Here is a 17,661-nt window from a genome sequence, read left to right on the forward strand (position 1 = left end):
AAAAACATAATAAAAGACACAAGATATTCGAGTAGGAATAAAATATTTTTCGAATATTTTAAGAAAATTAAATAGAACACTTTAAAATATTTTATCAAAAATATTTACTTTCTTACGATTTACATATAAAAAACATGAATAATTTATTTAAACATACTCACCTAATGGGCTTGCTGATCCAGGACTTGGCCCGCAATCTGAGTCCTTCGAATCCCGTGAGCTCTGTGAGTTTTGCGAGTAAGCAGGTGAGAGTAAAGGGCTGAGTGATCTGGGCCTGATCCCCCCAGTTGTGGGGCTGACTGGCCTCAGGACGGGATCCGGGGACCTAGTTTCCGGGGATGGAGTCCTGAGAAAGGAAGGCGATCCAGGACCACCGGTCTGACTGTCACACCTAGTACAGATGGAAAGTCGGGGCACGGGGCATGGCATCGCCCGGGCGTCCATAGATCGAGCCCGGTTCACTGGTGACCTAAGAATTAAAAAAAAAAATATATGTTAAACAATGAGTCACTGAGATATTAAAAGAAAATTATATTACAGGAAATTTTATTTGCTTTTAGTTAGATTGTCTATTAAAGAGAAACAAAAGATCAGATTTATTTCTTATTTATGATAAATTTATGGAATTTTTTGTTTTAACCTTTAGCTTATGGCTGGTACAACATGTGGACCACATGTAATGGTACACCGTAAACAAAGGGTTAGAGATATTTAAATACGGCACACCATTCTTTAAAAATCACAGGTAAGAGTATTTTGGGAAACAAATTTTTTTCTTAAAAGATGTGCTTGAATTTTGCAGATGAAGAGCCATTTTCACTATTTTTAGAGCCCAGTTTTTAGTTATTGATCTCTAATTTGGCTAGATTAGCGTTTTACTTTGGTAACACAGTTCCGCCAAAATACACATATATTTTTAGTATTCGTCGAATGATTGCTATATAACTGCTGAAAAATTCAATAAGAGATGATAGTATTAGAAAAACCTTATTTATTCTAAAGTGCCATGCTCACAATACCGTTGTTTGTAATAAGGTTTTCAATTGCAGAGTAAAAGTAAAAGAACATGTTAAGTGCCTGGTTTGTGAGTTAATTTTGACAAAAAACAAAATTTTTTTATTTTGACAAAAAGGAAGAATCATCTTGATCATCAGAAGAGAGAGGGTTTAACACCTGGTAGAAAAATTAATTGTTTCTCACCCGAAATCATCTATAACATATTAGTAGTACTGAGTGTTCAAAAAGAATCAACGATTTGAAAAATCAATTAAAGAAAAACGGTAAGAGATAATTCTATTAAGGCAACCCGGTAAAAATCAGCTAAAATTTGCTAAAAACTAAAATAAGCCATATAGTTACTTAACAAATAGCGCTACCAATCAAACATATGCATTCAAAGTAACCACTATTTGTAGTAATAGTGTAGCGCAATAAGAGAAAATATTGGTTAACGTAAGCGAGAAGATTTCATTTATAAAATTATGCCACTAAAGAAGTGTTTTATGCAGCTGAAAACATTGTTTTTCAGTCAACAGCTACATCTGGTGACTTTTTAAGTAACTAATGTTTAAAATTAGTGAATATCTACTTGTTTTTCTTAGTACAATGCATTAAACAGTACATTTTACTCTCCTACAGCTTTTATTGTTTTCTGTACATTTTACATGTAATGGTTTTATTTCAACAGTACATTTTAATTTCCTACAGTTTTTATTTAATTGAGTTTTCAATTGGTCGATTAAATATTTGACAAATTAAATCTTTTAAGTAAATTTTCACATAAAAGCGTAGTAAATGTCCATAAAGTATTTTTTTTATTGAAAAAGAAAGACATTTGAAAAAAATTCTACGCCATTGTTAGTTGATTATAGAATTAGAAACCTTATAAATCTTTTCCAAGTTCCTATCTATAAAATAAAGGAAAATCAAACTGTTTATCATTATACAAAATTGTATAAAAATGCTTTTGTTTTTGGAAGTGTAATTTTTCTGCATATCCGCACTGAAAAAAAACAGCATTTTGAGTAAACTTACATGTTTTATTTCTATTTCCACATAAAAGATATTTTTAAGAAATAGCCTATACAATTTCTGCTAGTAAAGATCTAAAATATCACAAGGCTTTGTCATAAAATGTGAAAATGAGAATCTAAAAGAAGGCATTGATATAGTTTACATTGATGTTAGAAAGCAGAATTCTCGTGCAAGTAATATCATGAATAAATATGATTTTGAATCCTTTCGTTTTCTGCGGTATTTCCGTTTGAGGAAAAACTCTTCAATGAAAATTGGTGCATATAAAAAAATAGTAACATATTTGAATGATTCTCTTTGAGTCTTTTGAGAATGTATAAATATCTAGTATGTAAAATTTAATGTTCATCGTTTGTACGCTCCGAACACAAATTCACAATTTTTAGTTGAATTGCAATATATTTGGTGTTTGCATACTGTTGAAGACTTAGGCAAACATCCCAGTCCACCTTAACCTTTTGTTTACGGCTGGTACAACATGTGGACAACATGTTATGGTACTATATGATACAACGTAAGCCTACGGCTGGTACAACATACGGATCACATGTGATGGTACTATATGATACACTGTAAGCTTACGGCTGGTACAACATATGAACCACCTGTGATGGTACTATGTGATACACCGTAAGCCTACGGCTGGTACAACTTATGGACCACACGTGATGGTACTATATGATACACCGTAAGCAAAGTGTTAAAACATCATTAGACCACCTGTTCAAGAGCAAGCGCGTATGAAAGAGATTTCCTGTACGACCATTGTTGGAATATGCTGATGTTCTTCGCGAGTTTAAAAATGATTTATATCATTATTGAGAATAAAGACTAAATTTACTTTTAGTTTATAGCTCTAAATAAACTGAAAGAATTAATTTTAATATTAATTGTGTGTTCTTCATAATGAATTATTTTTCATTTATTTTATTAGGTTAGACAAAGTATAAAGTTTTTTGCGCACAGTTTTTTCCTTAATAGATCTAGATTCACACTCAATTGAAAAACATATATTTATACTGAAGAAGAACAGAAATTCGCGATATTAATGTTCAAAGGTGCCTTTTTTATACTTGGTTGCGATTTCTTTGTTACATTAAAAGAAAACATATTTGATTTTTTTTCTTTAGATATGGGTTTTTAGATATTGGTCTTTAAATAAAATTGTCTTATACATTTTTTAAAATTCTGGTAATGGAAGTTTTAAAAATTAATTTTATTTATGACTTAGTTAATATAAATTATCCAAGAGGAAAAATAATGTAGAGGTAGGACATGTGAAATTAATAAAAAAGTACATATTTTAATATCAATTACATGGATCTCTACATAGGTTACACTGAGCAAAACTGAGTTATTTGATTCTTCATTGTGTATTCATAATATTACATTGAGTCGCTCGATACATGCTCAATATAGTATTATTGATGTAGTTGAGTTGGACAAGTTAATTTTCTTTAATTTACTAGTTTTTGATTGGAAAAGGTTTGATAAACAAAGTTATTACTGGCTTTTTTAAAGTTCCAAGCACGTAGTTCGAATTAAAAAAAGTTAAGACAAAAAAATTGAGGTTCAAACAAAGATATTACAAGGGATAGCAAGATCGTAATAAAATCTCTTTGATGAGATAAAAAAATGTTCTTGATCTTCTCGTTTAGTTGACATTATATCACGTGAAAACTGTACTGTATTTCTTACATTTCACTTCAAGCCTAAATGAAGTATAAAACTAAGTTAACAATGTGATAATCGCATAAGTAGGGTGCTAGTATAGAGGAAGTTTTCCATTATCAGGGTGGCCACTCAAATCAGGTTTCAAATTTCCCTGATTTTTAAAGGTTTTCCAGACAAAATCTTAAAATTTCCAGGTTTTTGTTTCTTTTTTCTTATAAAGTCTAGGATGTGTACAAGAAAAGTGTCTATATTATAAAATATTTAATTCACAATGTTATTTTTTTTTAACATATCATTTCGAAAAAAATTTTTTTTGACAATTTGGCAAGATTTTTTAATGTTTTGGTACAAAATTTGAATCAAAAATCATATATTGACCAACAAAAGAGTAAAATTAAATATTAATATATAATTGGTTCTTAAAAAAACCTTTTTTTCTTAAATTAAAATATGTTATAATAGGTTTAAATGAAATTTAAAAAATTAGCATTACTGCAACAATTGTAACGATTTGTCGACAAACATTGCTGTTAGCGATTGTAAAAAAATGTGCGATGGGTTGGTTTGCTGAGAAAAAATAATTCACAGATTTCTTTGAATGGGAGTAGAAAAGCTTTCAGAAAAAGAGTGCAATATAAAATCTATTATTATTAAATTATAACCAAATAACTTTTGGAGAATTTATAAAGTTGAAAATACAAAAACATTTTATCAAAATTTCCACTAAAGCATCAGAACAAACTTGAGAAATAAATGGAGCCATTATTGGGCTGAAGCTCAAGGACAGAATTTAAAAACAGAAGTTAATATCCTAATCCCTTTTTCCACCTCCACCAGAATCTTTCCTAAATTGCACAGTCCCATAGCGGTCAAAGGTTTCTATATTCGTTTAGCAACAGTGGGAGAATTTTATGTGGCATTCTAATTTAACAGAGCTGTAATGGAGCAAATTTTGAGGCAAGCAAAGTATTGCTAAGTTGATGATATTTCAACTGTTTGTCAATACATTTCCGTTTAAAAAAAGGGATGAAATAATTTAAATTAAGAAAATTAGTAAATAATTTAAATTAGTGAAATCAAAAAAATTATCAAAGAAAAAATTTCCAGGTCTTCAGTAAAATTCCCTGATTTTTCCAGGTTTTTATTCAAGTTTCCCTGATATTTCCAGGTTTTTTCCAGTATAAAAAAATTCCCTGATAATTCCAGGTTTTCAAGGTTTTCCAGGTGGGCGGCCACCCAGATTATGTAAAAGCCAGAACGGTCGAGAGAGGTTATCCTTTTTATACTTGATGTAGAATTAATTTACTTCAAGTTGTTGGTGCAATAATTTAACAGATGATTACGAAAATATCACTAAAAAAGACATATTTATCTACTATAGGATACCTGTAAGCGATGTCATCGCGGGTAAATCGTGTCATTCGTTTATGCCACGATTCAGAAGCCAATAAGGTTTGATGCACACTAGTGACGACACTTACAAGTATCCAATTAATTCTAATCCGAAAACTAATTCAGCTTGATAATAAACCAAGCCTTATTGTTGTACCGTTAAATCAGATGACATAATCACGTATTCTTCTTTTCGAGTAATAAGCACCCAATTCAGAACGTTGTTGAAAAAAAAAATAATAATTCGGTATTAGAGAGTAACTATTGTTGAGCATACCCACTTGTTCCATTAACCGCTTGATGATATCTTGAAAGGCTGTCATTCTAAATCAACAAGTAAACAAATGCTGCTACTTTTTACTTGAGGATTCAATACCACTATTTAAAATATGACTGGAAAAATGTTTTAAGAGATTCATAGACCTCAGAAAATAGATACAGAAAATATAGGAAGAGCAAACTGTTAAGGAGAACCATTTTCTCTGTGAACCATAAATGTAATCAAGTTGTTACGGTTTATGGGGAAAATGGTGTAGTAATTTCTCTATCAACTAATCTAACCACAGCATGTCTTTAAACAAAGAATTCCGCTTTACACTTTCTTACTTTAAACTTTTCAGCTGTTCAATACTTGTTTTTTCTGGCCGTGACAAAAATAAGAAAGAATTATCAGATGCAGATTTGTGTTAAACGTAATATAAGAAAAAATAGGAATAGTTCTGAAAACTGGCTAGAGGTAGGGCACATGATGATGTGATTATCTTAAATGTGATTATCTTTTTTCATAACCTTTAAAGGTATTTTTCAAGTATTGCGGAACCTGCGTCCTAAACTTACTCAATCTGCCAGTGTGACTAATCAATGTATAGGGGAGAGTGGGGTCAATTGTAACATTTTTTACTTAACTATTTTTAACTAACAAAAAATCCAATATATTATTAGTATTAATTGACAGACGAGTAAAGTAGACTATCCTCTACTAGAAAAAAAAAATAAATACCTGATTTTAAATATTATTACATTAGTTATTAACAATTTTTGACAGTCGTGCAGTTGTTACAATTGTCCCCACTTACGGGGTCAATTGTAACAGTTCATAAATTCAACTAAAACATAGTTAATTATACATATTATCATAGTTGTGATATATTTTTTTATTGATCAAAATAGTAGTGATATTTTAGGAGTAAAAATAATAATGAGCAGAAGCCTAAAGGGTTAAACTTTTAACTTTAAGGGGTTAAAAATTTTAATTTGTGCTGTGAAAGGTGACAAATAAAATAATGCACATGCAACATAATATAAATGATATAGGAAACTATTGGTGGTTCTTAAAGAGTTAAGTAATGGTTTGTAAACATATTTTCAGCTGTTACAATCGTCCCTTTACTTATTGTTACAATTGTCCCCAAGACGCCATTTCAGCTTCATTTGTTAAAAACAATGCTAGTTAATTAGCAAAACTAATCTTTTTTTTCATTGAAATGTTAATTAAAGTGTCCACTTACATATTCGGTTACTAATTTTTATTTGTTTAAACAAAATTACTTTGTTACAATATAATATTCCAACACCAAAAAAAGTACTTACGTAGCATGAAAATATCTTTTGCGATGTAACTCTTTCAAAAGTACATAAAAATGGTTGCCAACAGGGGTGTACATGTATATTTATTAAATACACCTTGTGCGCCACCTAGGAACCAAATCTAGAACCCGACACTCGAAATTTTTGCTCTGTTACAATCGTACCCTGTTACAATGGACCCCACTCTCCCCTACTGTTGTAGATAATGAAGTATAATTCTAACTTTAATAAATCTACATCTTACCGTTTTCTGACCGCTGGAAGTGAGTAACTGGACTGGGATGAGATAACTTTGTCTTCCTCGACATGAACGTCTGGAAGGGAGAGACGGACATAGACGTGGTCCTGGCAGGCTGAGGTGTGGGTGACGGCACTTGGCCGAACAGGCGGCATCCCCGACGTAGTTGGGCAAGATGAAGACAAAAAAGGTTGTGAAGGGTGAGTTCTCTGTGGCTGTTCTCGAAATATGCTAAAATTCTGAAAAAGAAGGGAAAAAAAAAACAGTTTGAAAGGTGCTTATAACAACTAGTTGTTTTTGTTATTTAAAAGTCATCCTACCATTATTTTTATTGACACCGATTATTGTTGCTTAGTCTATTTTTGTTTTATCATGTCATAAGATGTCTAAATTAATTAATGATTTAAATTTAATTTCATCAAGGTTTTCCTTTATGTAAAAAGTATAAGTATCAAAATACGAGAATATACATTTTGTGCTAAATTACAAACCATTTTAAAACTAATAACGTTGTATCCCTTAACAAAATAGATTTTTAAAGAACACTTTTATAGAGTGGTGAAATAAATATCGCTGATTAAAATGTACGACACTTGATTTAAATTTTTCTGGTTAATTTGCAAGTTTATTTTTTTCCTAATATGTGGTATTCATATAAATTCATATAATTGTGTTTTTTTACTATTACTCGTGTGGTGTTTTTTTTTAATCCCTGACTTTACATAAATGTTTTTTTCATTAATTAGTCATTTATGACTTCGTTTAGTTAGATAGAAATGTCAGAGTAAAATTTTATATTTCAAATTGATTAATGCACTTAGTTCAACAGCTGGAAAAGTCTACAGAAATATGCTTTTTTTTAATGCGCATTATTTTAATGTTTAATTTACATTAATGTCTTTATTTTAATGATCTAGGATTCTAAGTAAAAATGAAATGTTAGTTTTTTTTTAAAAGGTAGTAGTTGTGAAAAAACTTGTTACCATGAAAAAAATAAGATACTTAAGTAAGATTATTTTTATGAAATAGAGAAAATAAAGGTGCCGTGACGGGCGTTGCCATTATGTTCGAACGGTTGATTATTCATTGCGTAGGCAGATGAATAAATTAAGAAGAAAAATTATGGATTTGATGAATGAGCTCTAAATCTAATTCTATTACAATTTAGATTAAATCATAGTCGAAAATTCATTTAACTACCTTCTTCTGTCCAATACAGCCTTAGACTATTTCTTCTCTTTTCAGCCGCAGTTCTAAAAATTCTCTCGCTCATGTCGCTCCTCAGCTAGTTGCGTTTTAGTTCGAATTAATCTTTTTAATATGGTTTCTTTCTTCTAAAAATTCTCTTGCTCATGTCGTTCCTCAGCTAGTTGCGTTTTAGTTTGAACTAATCCTTTTAATATTGTTTCATTTTTCTAAAAATTCTCTCGCTCATGTCGTTTTTCAGCTACTTTGTGTTTTAGTTTGGATTAATCTTTTTAATATTGTTTCTTTCTTCTAAAAATTCTCTCGCTCATTTCGTTCCTCAGCTAGTTGCGTTTTAGTTTGAATTAATCCTTTTAATATTGTTTCTTTCTTCTAAAAAAATCTCCCTCTCAGTTCGTTTTTCAGCTAGTTTGCGTTTTAGTTTGGATTAATCTTTTTAATATTGTTTCTTTCTTCTAAAAATTCTCTCGCTCATTTCGTTCCTCAGCTAGTTGCGTTTTAGTTTGAATTAATCCTTTTAATATTGTTTCTTTCTTCTAAAAAATCTCCCTCTCATTTCGTTACTCAGCTAGTTTGCGTTTTAGTTCGAATTAATCTTTTTAATATTGTTTCTTTCTTCTAAAAATTCTCTTGCTCATTTCGTTCCTCAGCTAGTTGCGTTTTAGTTTGAACTAATCCTTTTAATATTGTTTCATTTTTCTAAAAATTCTCTCGCTCATGTCGTTACTCAGCCACTTGTGTTTCAGTTTGAATTAATCTTTTTAATATTGTTTTATTTTTCTAAAAATTCTCTCGCTCATATCGTTCCTCACCTAGTTGCGTTTCAGTTTGAATTAATCTTTTTAATATCGTTTCATTCTTCTAAAAATTCTCTCGCTCATTTCGTTCCTCAGCTAGTTGCGTTTTAGTTTGAATTAATCTTTTTAATATTGTTTCATTCTTCTAAAAATTCTCTCGCTCATGTCGTTTTTCAGCTACTTTGTGTTTTAGTTTGGATTAATCTTTTTAATATTGTTTCTTTCTTCTAAAAATTCTCTCGCTCATTTCGTTCCTCAGCTAGTTGCGTTTTAGTTTGAATTAATCCTTTTAATATTGTTTCTTTCTTCTAAAAAAAATCTCCCTCTCATTTCGTTTTTCAGCTAGTTTGCGTTTTAGTTTGGATTAATCTTTTTAATATTGTTTCTTTCTTCTAAAAATTCTCTCGCTCATTTCGTTCCTCAGCTAGTTGCGTTTTAGTTTGAATTAATCCTTTTAATATTGTTTCTTTCTTCTAAAAAATCTCCCTCTCATTTCGTTACTCAGCTAGTTTGCGTTTTAGTTCGAATTAATCTTTTTAATATTGTTTCTTTCTTCTAAAAATTCTCTTGCTCATTTCGTTCCTCAGCTAGTTGCGTTTTAGTTTGAACTAATCCTTTTAATATTGTTTCATTTTTCTAAAAATTCTCTCGCTCATGTCGTTACTCAGCCACTTGTGTTTCAGTTTGAATTAATCTTTTTAATATTGTTTTATTTTTCTAAAAATTCTCTCGCTCATATCGTTCCTCACCTAGTTGCGTTTCAGTTTGAATTAATCTTTTTAATATCGTTTCATTCTTCTAAAAATTCTCTCGCTCATTTCGTTCCTCAGCTAGTTGCGTTTTAGTTTGAATTAATCTTTTTAATATTGTTTCATTCTTCTAAAAATTCTCTCGCTCATGTCGTTTTTCAGCTACTTTGTGTTTTAGTTTGGATTAATCTTTTTAATATTGTTTCTTTCTTCTAAAAATTCTCTCGCTCATTTCGTTCCTCAGCTAGTTGCGTTTTAGTTTGAATTAATCCTTTTAATATTGTTTCTTTCTTCTAAAAAAATCTCCCTCTCATTTCGTTTTTCAGCTAGTTTGCGTTTTAGTTTGGATTAATCTTTTTAATATTGTTTCTTTCTTCTAAAAATTCTCTCGCTCATTTCGTTCCTCAGCTAGTTGCGTTTTAGTTTGAATTAATCCTTTTAATATTGTTTCTTTCTTCTAAAAAATCTCCCTCTCATTTCGTTTTTCAGCTAGTTTGCGTTTTAGTTTGAATTAATCCTTTTAATATTGTTTCGTTTTTCTAAAAATTCTCTCGCTCATTTCGTTCCTCAGCTAGTTGCGTTTTAGCTTGAATTAATATTTTTAATATTGTTTTGTTCTTCCAAAAAACTAGCACAAACTGGAGTGGATTTTTACAAGCGTAAAATGAATTTTTTACTTTGCACTTTCAAAAAATACTTATTACACGATAAAAATGGCATTTTTAAAAAATTTGAAAAAAAAATCTGATATTAAAAAAATTATACCTATTTTTAAATATATTAGGATGCGGAATTTGTACAATCACAAGCAACAATAGTTTTTGTCAAAGCCAATAGAGATGTCTAGATTGACAACTCTGTATTTACCTATCCACAGGAAAAATCTATCAATAATCAATCAGTTACAGGTGAACCAAAAGGAATACGTTCCTACAGGGATAGGAACACGAAAGTTCAATAGGAGTAGTGCAAACTAAAATTGTTTAAATGGTAATGGAACACTAATCTAATTCAGCTTCTGTCTTGGACATCTCTATAGTCTTAAGTTTTTTTTAAATCATATTGTTGACAATTTTTAAATATAACAATCGTTAGGAAAGGAAACGAAAAAATTTTTTTTGCATAATTTTTTGAATAAAAATAAAAATAGAAATTTACAAAATACATTTGCACGCTAATCTTTTAAATCAAAGCTAGAAAATTAAAATACAAAGCACGTTAAACAGAAAGTTGAATATTTAAATATCGTTGTGAAAATTTTTGTCATATAGGTTTGCAAAATTCCTTATTTTCGTGTAAAAGCAGGCGGAAATAATTTATCTTAATATCCACCTTTAACTAAACAAAACACATCAGAAACTAAAATTAATTTATATCTCAAAAATTTACTTTAATACTATTTTAGATAAAAATTTCTTAACTTTACTTGATTTTTGTTTTCACGGGAACAGGTGACAAGCTAAGTTGCTCGCTTTGCGGCTTATTAAAGCTCATCTACCGCCCACGCTGTGCATCGATTACTCTTCTGGGTTAATCGATATCAGTCTGTTGCAGCTGAGATGCCGGGGGTCTTTTTATGTTATGTATAAAAGAGAAGAGGCTTTCTTTCACTCCATGTTTGCATTTTTTTTCCTGTTATCTTTTTTAAGACCTCAATGTCAAGGAAAAAAAATTTAAGTGTATTAAGTTAATTTCGCATGTTCGTGAAAAGTGTCAAAAGACTGGCACGTGCTTTTTACTCTTAAAGAAAAATGTCTTCCGCTGTTATTTTTTTTTTGTTTTTATTGTCTTAAAGATAAGCATGAAGGGAAAAAAATGATTTTCTTTATACTCTTTTTTTTGTAAGTAATATTTTTTTATAAAGTATAGAGATATTGTAGGGATTATTATATTAATTGTGAGGGGATGATACTTAATTACTGATAATAGTTTGAAAAAAAAAAGATAACATGACCTTTTGGGAAAATAAAAGATTGCAGTATTCAATTGATATTTTAGTAAACATGATATTTTAAAAAAATTAAATATCTTGTATTTCTGGAAAATTAAAATTTTTATTTAATTTATTTTACAAAAACAGATTTTTAATTAATAGAATTTGAATGTATACCCATCCTATATAATTTTTACAAATATATGCTCAAATTTTATATAAGTGATAAAAAATAGAACATATTATATAAGTGTAAATGTGAAATATTTTCACATTTAATACTTTCATTTCTTTAAGTATAGTTTCATTAAATGATAGAGAAGCCAGTTTAAATCAAATCAAATCGTTTTATAAACTCTTAGATTGGTAAACAAAATAATAAGAGTACTAATAATAGGAACAGCATTTTTCTTATAACAGCACCCTATGAAAATATGATAGGTCAAACATTATAGCATACTTTTAAAAAACATATGAAATTTTTTAAAAAAGCAGGTATTTTTATTCATGCCAAATTGCACTAATTAAAGTGAGAGCTAAATTCTTGAAGTTGGAGTTTTGCTTTGAATAGCAGCCTATTCTATTCTAAGCTATTAAGCAGTTTTTTAATTCAATATGCATATTGTGAAACCGTTTTCGCATTTTTAAAAAGTAAGGTAGCTAATTAAGTGTTTAATTTTTAATGAGCAAGCCTTTCTACAACTGCTGTTTTTTAAAATTTTCTAATTACCAGAGAGTGTATGTAAATTTTTGATGTGGATACAGAAAATGTAATTTTATATTTTGACCATTATCATAAAAAATATTCGAGCAAGTTATGCATGCAAAAAAGCAATTATATTAGGGATGGATGCTGCACTGAGAGAAAATTTTTTCATCCTAAAATTAACTTAAAATTTAGCTCATAGTTTTGTGTGACAACTGTACTTTGTAAACATATAGTTTTTTCTCGTCATTTAGGATCAATTTTTAGTTTTATCACCTATAAATTTCCATAAAAGGATTTGACAATTGTTTAAATTAAACATATTGAATAATTCATTAAAATATCGATAATTCAAAATAGTCAAATAATTAGATGATTGGATGTAGAAATGGGGATAATTTATTACATTCTAAATATTTAAAACTTAGTTTTATATAAAATGATTAATTTATCGGCTATATACAAAATATTATAACATTATTCAAATTATAAGATTATTTAAAAAATGAAATCATGTGTTATAAATTTATTTAAAACCAAAACGTTTGTTTCGGATTTGAATAGTTTGAACTTCAGTAATCATTATAATATCTTGAAGAATTCAGAGTTGAGTATATTTTGTTTTCTCTTTAAGTTCAGTTGTACGTCTATCCTATTCATTTTTAAAGACAATTGAATTAACTTTAATTTTGTTTTATATATAAATGCGGGAGAATAAAATAATATCACATAAAGAGACATACAATGGATTCAGTAATATAATGAAGTATATCACAATATTAAAGAGAAAAAAAGGAAGATTCATGAGGAAATTAAAAAAAGTTACAAGAATTCAGAACGATTTTAAACCAGTAGGGTTGAAGAACAAGATTAAGCATAATAGGCAACAATAGTTGGAAACTAGAAAAAAATGAGTTATGGGTCTAGGAAGAGACTTTAAGATGTTACAAGATTAAAAGAAAATTTATTTCAAAACATTAGGAAAAATGGTATCGAAGAAAAGCTGTTAATCGTATCATGGGAATTTTTTTAAAAAGTTGTGGAATGATTCCTAGAAGTCTAGAATAGTGAATGAGATAAAGTTTATTCTTGTACCTTACTGCGCTTGTCTAAGCAGAATACAATTGCGGTAAAACCCTTTTTTCCTCTCGTCATAACAGTATTTAGAGTGAAATTATAACTTATAAAAAATTATAGATGGTTAGATGTAAAGGTGTTTGGTTAGCTTCTAGCACTAATTGCACTTTAAAAAGAACTCAAGTTGGTTATTTCTTGCATAAAAAATAAAAAAAGCATTAAAAAAATACACGCATTGCAGGTAGGATACATCAAAAAGATATTGTTCAACCCAATAACTGGTAGCTTAAGTATTTTATCTCGCAATTTCTTTATTTTATTGCTTTTATAAAGTGAAAAGATATTTGCATCACCTTGCAGCAAAACGATAAAATTTTTATTGCTTATAAAAAATATTTTATGTATTGTAACTTAAACTTTTTATGTTCTGTAATTTCAGTATCATTTCAATATTTTATTTCTAAGACTTTTTATAACCAGTTGCTGAATGTATCAATCCATCAAAATCAAAAGTGAATTTTTCCATCTATCATTTCAAGGTTTTTGCTTCAGTAATTCTTAGAAACTTTTATTTATTTATTATGTTTTATTGGCATCAAGCACAATAAAAAAATGAAAGTTTAACAAAATGAAAGAAGCTCATGAAAACGTGCACTTATAATATTTTTCTTTTCAGATTTTTGTAAACATATGGGCGTTTTCCAAGTTTTTATTTATTTTTTTCGTAAAAAATATAGTTGATGCTTAAAGGTTTCTGCATGAAAATAATAATTTTAGATAAAAATATTTTTAAAAATTGCGTAAACTTGCTCTTTTTCTTCTCATTTTTGTAATAGGATGTATATTGGTTGAATGTTTTTACTACAGTTGCTGAAAATATGTCTTGAAAATAGGCATTTAATTTAAATTGATTAAACAAAACGGTTGATATTTTCGATGTTAAATATGGCAAATTTTTGTTTGTGCTTAAAGTTCGCCAAAAGCAATAAAAACTGTTATTCTTATTTACAAATTAGGAACTAAAACGTGATAAAACGTGATTTTCTTAGTCATTATAGTATCCTTTTACTTGCTTAATTGAAGAACTTAATTGATAGAATGAACTACGATCAGATACTACACATCCAACTTGAGTCGATAGCCTTAGGGGCCGTTCAAAAAGTACGTACACAAAAATGGAGAAATTTTAAACCCCTCCCCCCCGTTCGTACATTACCGTACATAAGGTCTTAATCCCCCCCCCCCTTAGAGTACGTACATTTTATTAGTCTACCTCCCTTTTTCATAAAAATTGAAATAATTATGTTTTAAATAAAATTAAATATTTACTTAAGGAGTGTGTAGGATGAAGTCAAATTTAAATTTGGTGTATGTTTATAAAGTACGTACTTTGTATAATACCTCCCCCCCTCCCCATCGTACAAAACCGCACATAATAGCAAATCCCCTCCCCCCCCTTCGGGATGTACGTACTTTTTGAACGGCCCCTTATAGTCGTTTTCTTTTTTTGAGGGGGGGGGGGGGGGAGCTGATATGGAAGTATCTTATATACATATGAAAATGAAAGACTTAAATAATACATTATTAGTATGTTTCTGAAAAAGAACACTTTCCTTGTATACCATTACTATTATTATTATTTATAATTGGGTACAAATGTTCTTTGCTAAATACTTGTGAAGTCACAGTTAAAATTAAAAGGGCTGATAAGTGTTACGCATAAATTGATTGCACCTAATTGTGAAATAAAGTAATATACATTTTTAAAATAGTCAAACCTCGCTATAGTGAACACGGTTTATAGTGAACTCCCGGATATAGTGAACGAAATGTTCGGTCTCGTGCCTTGCTATACACGGATAATGTTATTTTTTGTGGATATAGTGAACCAAAAAAGTGAGGAAGTTGGATATAGTGAACTTTTTTCTGTCTTCGACTGATTTTTTTAAAATTTTTTTTGTAATAATTTTGAAATTTCTACTTCAAATTAAATACATATACCGATTTTCAAAACCATCTATAGAGGGGAATGTAGCGATACGCATTTTTTCTTGTTTGCTTTTTTTATCTCACCTTCCCATCCCTAAACAAACTAAGCAGATGTTTCCAACCCAGGCAGACGATGCACCTGTAAGGTGTCAGCGGGATCAATATGCATTTTTTTCAGAGGGAATGAGTAATTATTCATTATTGGTCAAAGATTTGGACACTAATATGTGTTGATATGGCCAGCATTTCAACTCCTTTTTGCTCTCAGTTCAGTTAAAATAAATCCTGCAAACAAGTGTATCAAATTTAACTATGGTTAGCAGTAAACGTAAAACGTTCTCCATCGATAAAATGGGCATAATCAGAAAAATTGAAAATGGATGCAGTCAAGCTGATATTTGTAGGGAATATAAACTATCCAAATCTGCAGTTTGTAACATATGGAAAAATAGACAATTAATAATTTCTGCTCATGAAAAAAATTTAGATGGTGGAAAAAAGTTGAGAAAAGCAGATCACAAGGATAATGAAGAAACATTGCTGAAGTAGTTCACCAATCGAAGAAGCCGCAATCTTCCAGTATTTGGCAAATGTCGATGAATTTGCTAAGCGATTTCATGAAACTACTTTTATGTGCTCGAATGGCAGGTGAGACAGGTTTAAAAGGCGGAATAACAGAAATTCACGAAAAATTATCTGAGAGTCCGGAAGTGTTTCCATATCTAATGGGGAGGATTGCTCATCAGCTAAAGATTACTAATTTTTTTGTACGCAAGACGAAGAGTAATGAAAAATAACGCATTATTTGCTGCTACATAATATTTTACAGTGATTTATTTGAATAATGTGTAATAAAAGGGAGGAGTTAAGGAACTATTAGTTAAATTGACTGCGTAACGGATATAGTGAACTCCCGGTTATAGTGAACCGAAACTTCGGTCCCTTGATGGTTCACTATAGCGGGGTTTGACTGTATAAAAAAATTACTAAGAATATAAAATGCCTTTTTCAATGATTTTAAAGTTCCAAAAGTTGTCCCTTTAAAACTGTAAGATGAACAATTGAGCCTATTTATGTATTGGTATTATGAGTTAGTGAGTTTAAATAATTTTATTAGTTTCAAATAAGTTGCGAAAATTAACCAACAATTTATTTAATTCTATAAATCTAATAATTATATTCTTTATTTGTTAAAGGAAAAATGATTGAGGTGAGGTTGAAACGAACTATAGAAATAAATTTAAACAAATTATTAACTTGTATAATAAATAAATATATATATATATATATATATATATATATATATATATATATATATATATATATATATATATATGTGTGTGTGTGTGTGTGTGTGTGTATACATTATGACGACCCTGCTAATAACATGTAGGACCATCTTTAGCCCTCTAAACTGCTACCATGGCATTGATTCCACAAGGTGCTGATAGGCAGTCTGAGGTATCTAGTACTAAGCGTTCATATCGAGTACACTAAATATCAGCCATCGAAACAAGTACTTTTGCCTTACGCATCAGAGAGCAAATAATAAAACCTTGATTAAAAAATAAACTATGAATTAAAAAGCAAAGTTAATAAAAAAAATGTACTTATTCGTACAGGGCATATAAAGATATCGCCTTACTCTTAATTTCTCATCAAGGTATTGTAAGAATTCTATTTGATTTTAAAATTTCGGTGTTACTTTGCTATCGCTGGTAAAAGTATTTCGCACAAAATTCAAATGTTGAAGGGTCATGTGTTAGGCACTAAATATACTTTTTATAATTTGTAATAATAAATTTATATTTGCTAATAATATTTGGTAATTATTAAAACTGTATTAATACTGAATAGTTTTAATATGATATTGCGCACCTTCTCGAAAGGGATTTGTATTGAAGAAAGTTATATGATAGTTATAAATTTTGACTATCATAATATAACAAATGGCATCATATTATACATTTTGACTATCATAATATAACAAACTAGGAGGCTCCGCCCCCTGCTCGCTAACGCTCGCCAACCCCCGAGAATTGCTACGCAATCCTATGTGGTTCACGCCGTGAACCATGGCTCACTGCTCTCGCTCGCCATTGAACACAATGCTCTAGCATAAAGACATAGTATATTATCGTCAAAGACATAGTATTGTACTTATGTAGAAGAGTTCTATCAATGTTCTTATTGGCTTTTAAAAAAGTATAATAGCTATTTAGATTGTACATGGTGAAAAAATCAAAACATTAGCTAAATGAGAAACATATTAGCAAAAT

General features: G+C 29.5%; 1 protein-coding gene across 2 annotated transcripts in view; it reads right to left on the reverse strand.

Annotated features, from left to right (window-relative positions):
• LOC107453852 (synaptotagmin-5-like) overlaps positions 1 to 17,661 on the reverse strand; it is a 184,587-nt gene that overhangs the window by 12,287 nt on the left and 154,639 nt on the right. For both annotated transcript variants that reach the window (XM_087167735.1, XM_087167737.1), the window contains 2 exons: positions 6,932 to 7,164; positions 162 to 469 (listed from right to left, as the gene is read on the reverse strand). In XM_087167735.1, the coding sequence (XP_087023861.1) occupies positions 162 to 469; positions 6,932 to 7,164 (541 nt within the window). The remainder of the gene's footprint in view (positions 1 to 161; positions 470 to 6,931; positions 7,165 to 17,661) is intronic.

Source organism: Parasteatoda tepidariorum, chromosome 1 (genome assembly GCF_982258835.1).
Source record: "Parasteatoda tepidariorum strain Cologne lab strain chromosome 1, Ptep-v5.0, whole genome shotgun sequence".
NCBI classification, from domain to species: Eukaryota; Metazoa; Arthropoda; class Arachnida; order Araneae; family Theridiidae; genus Parasteatoda; species Parasteatoda tepidariorum.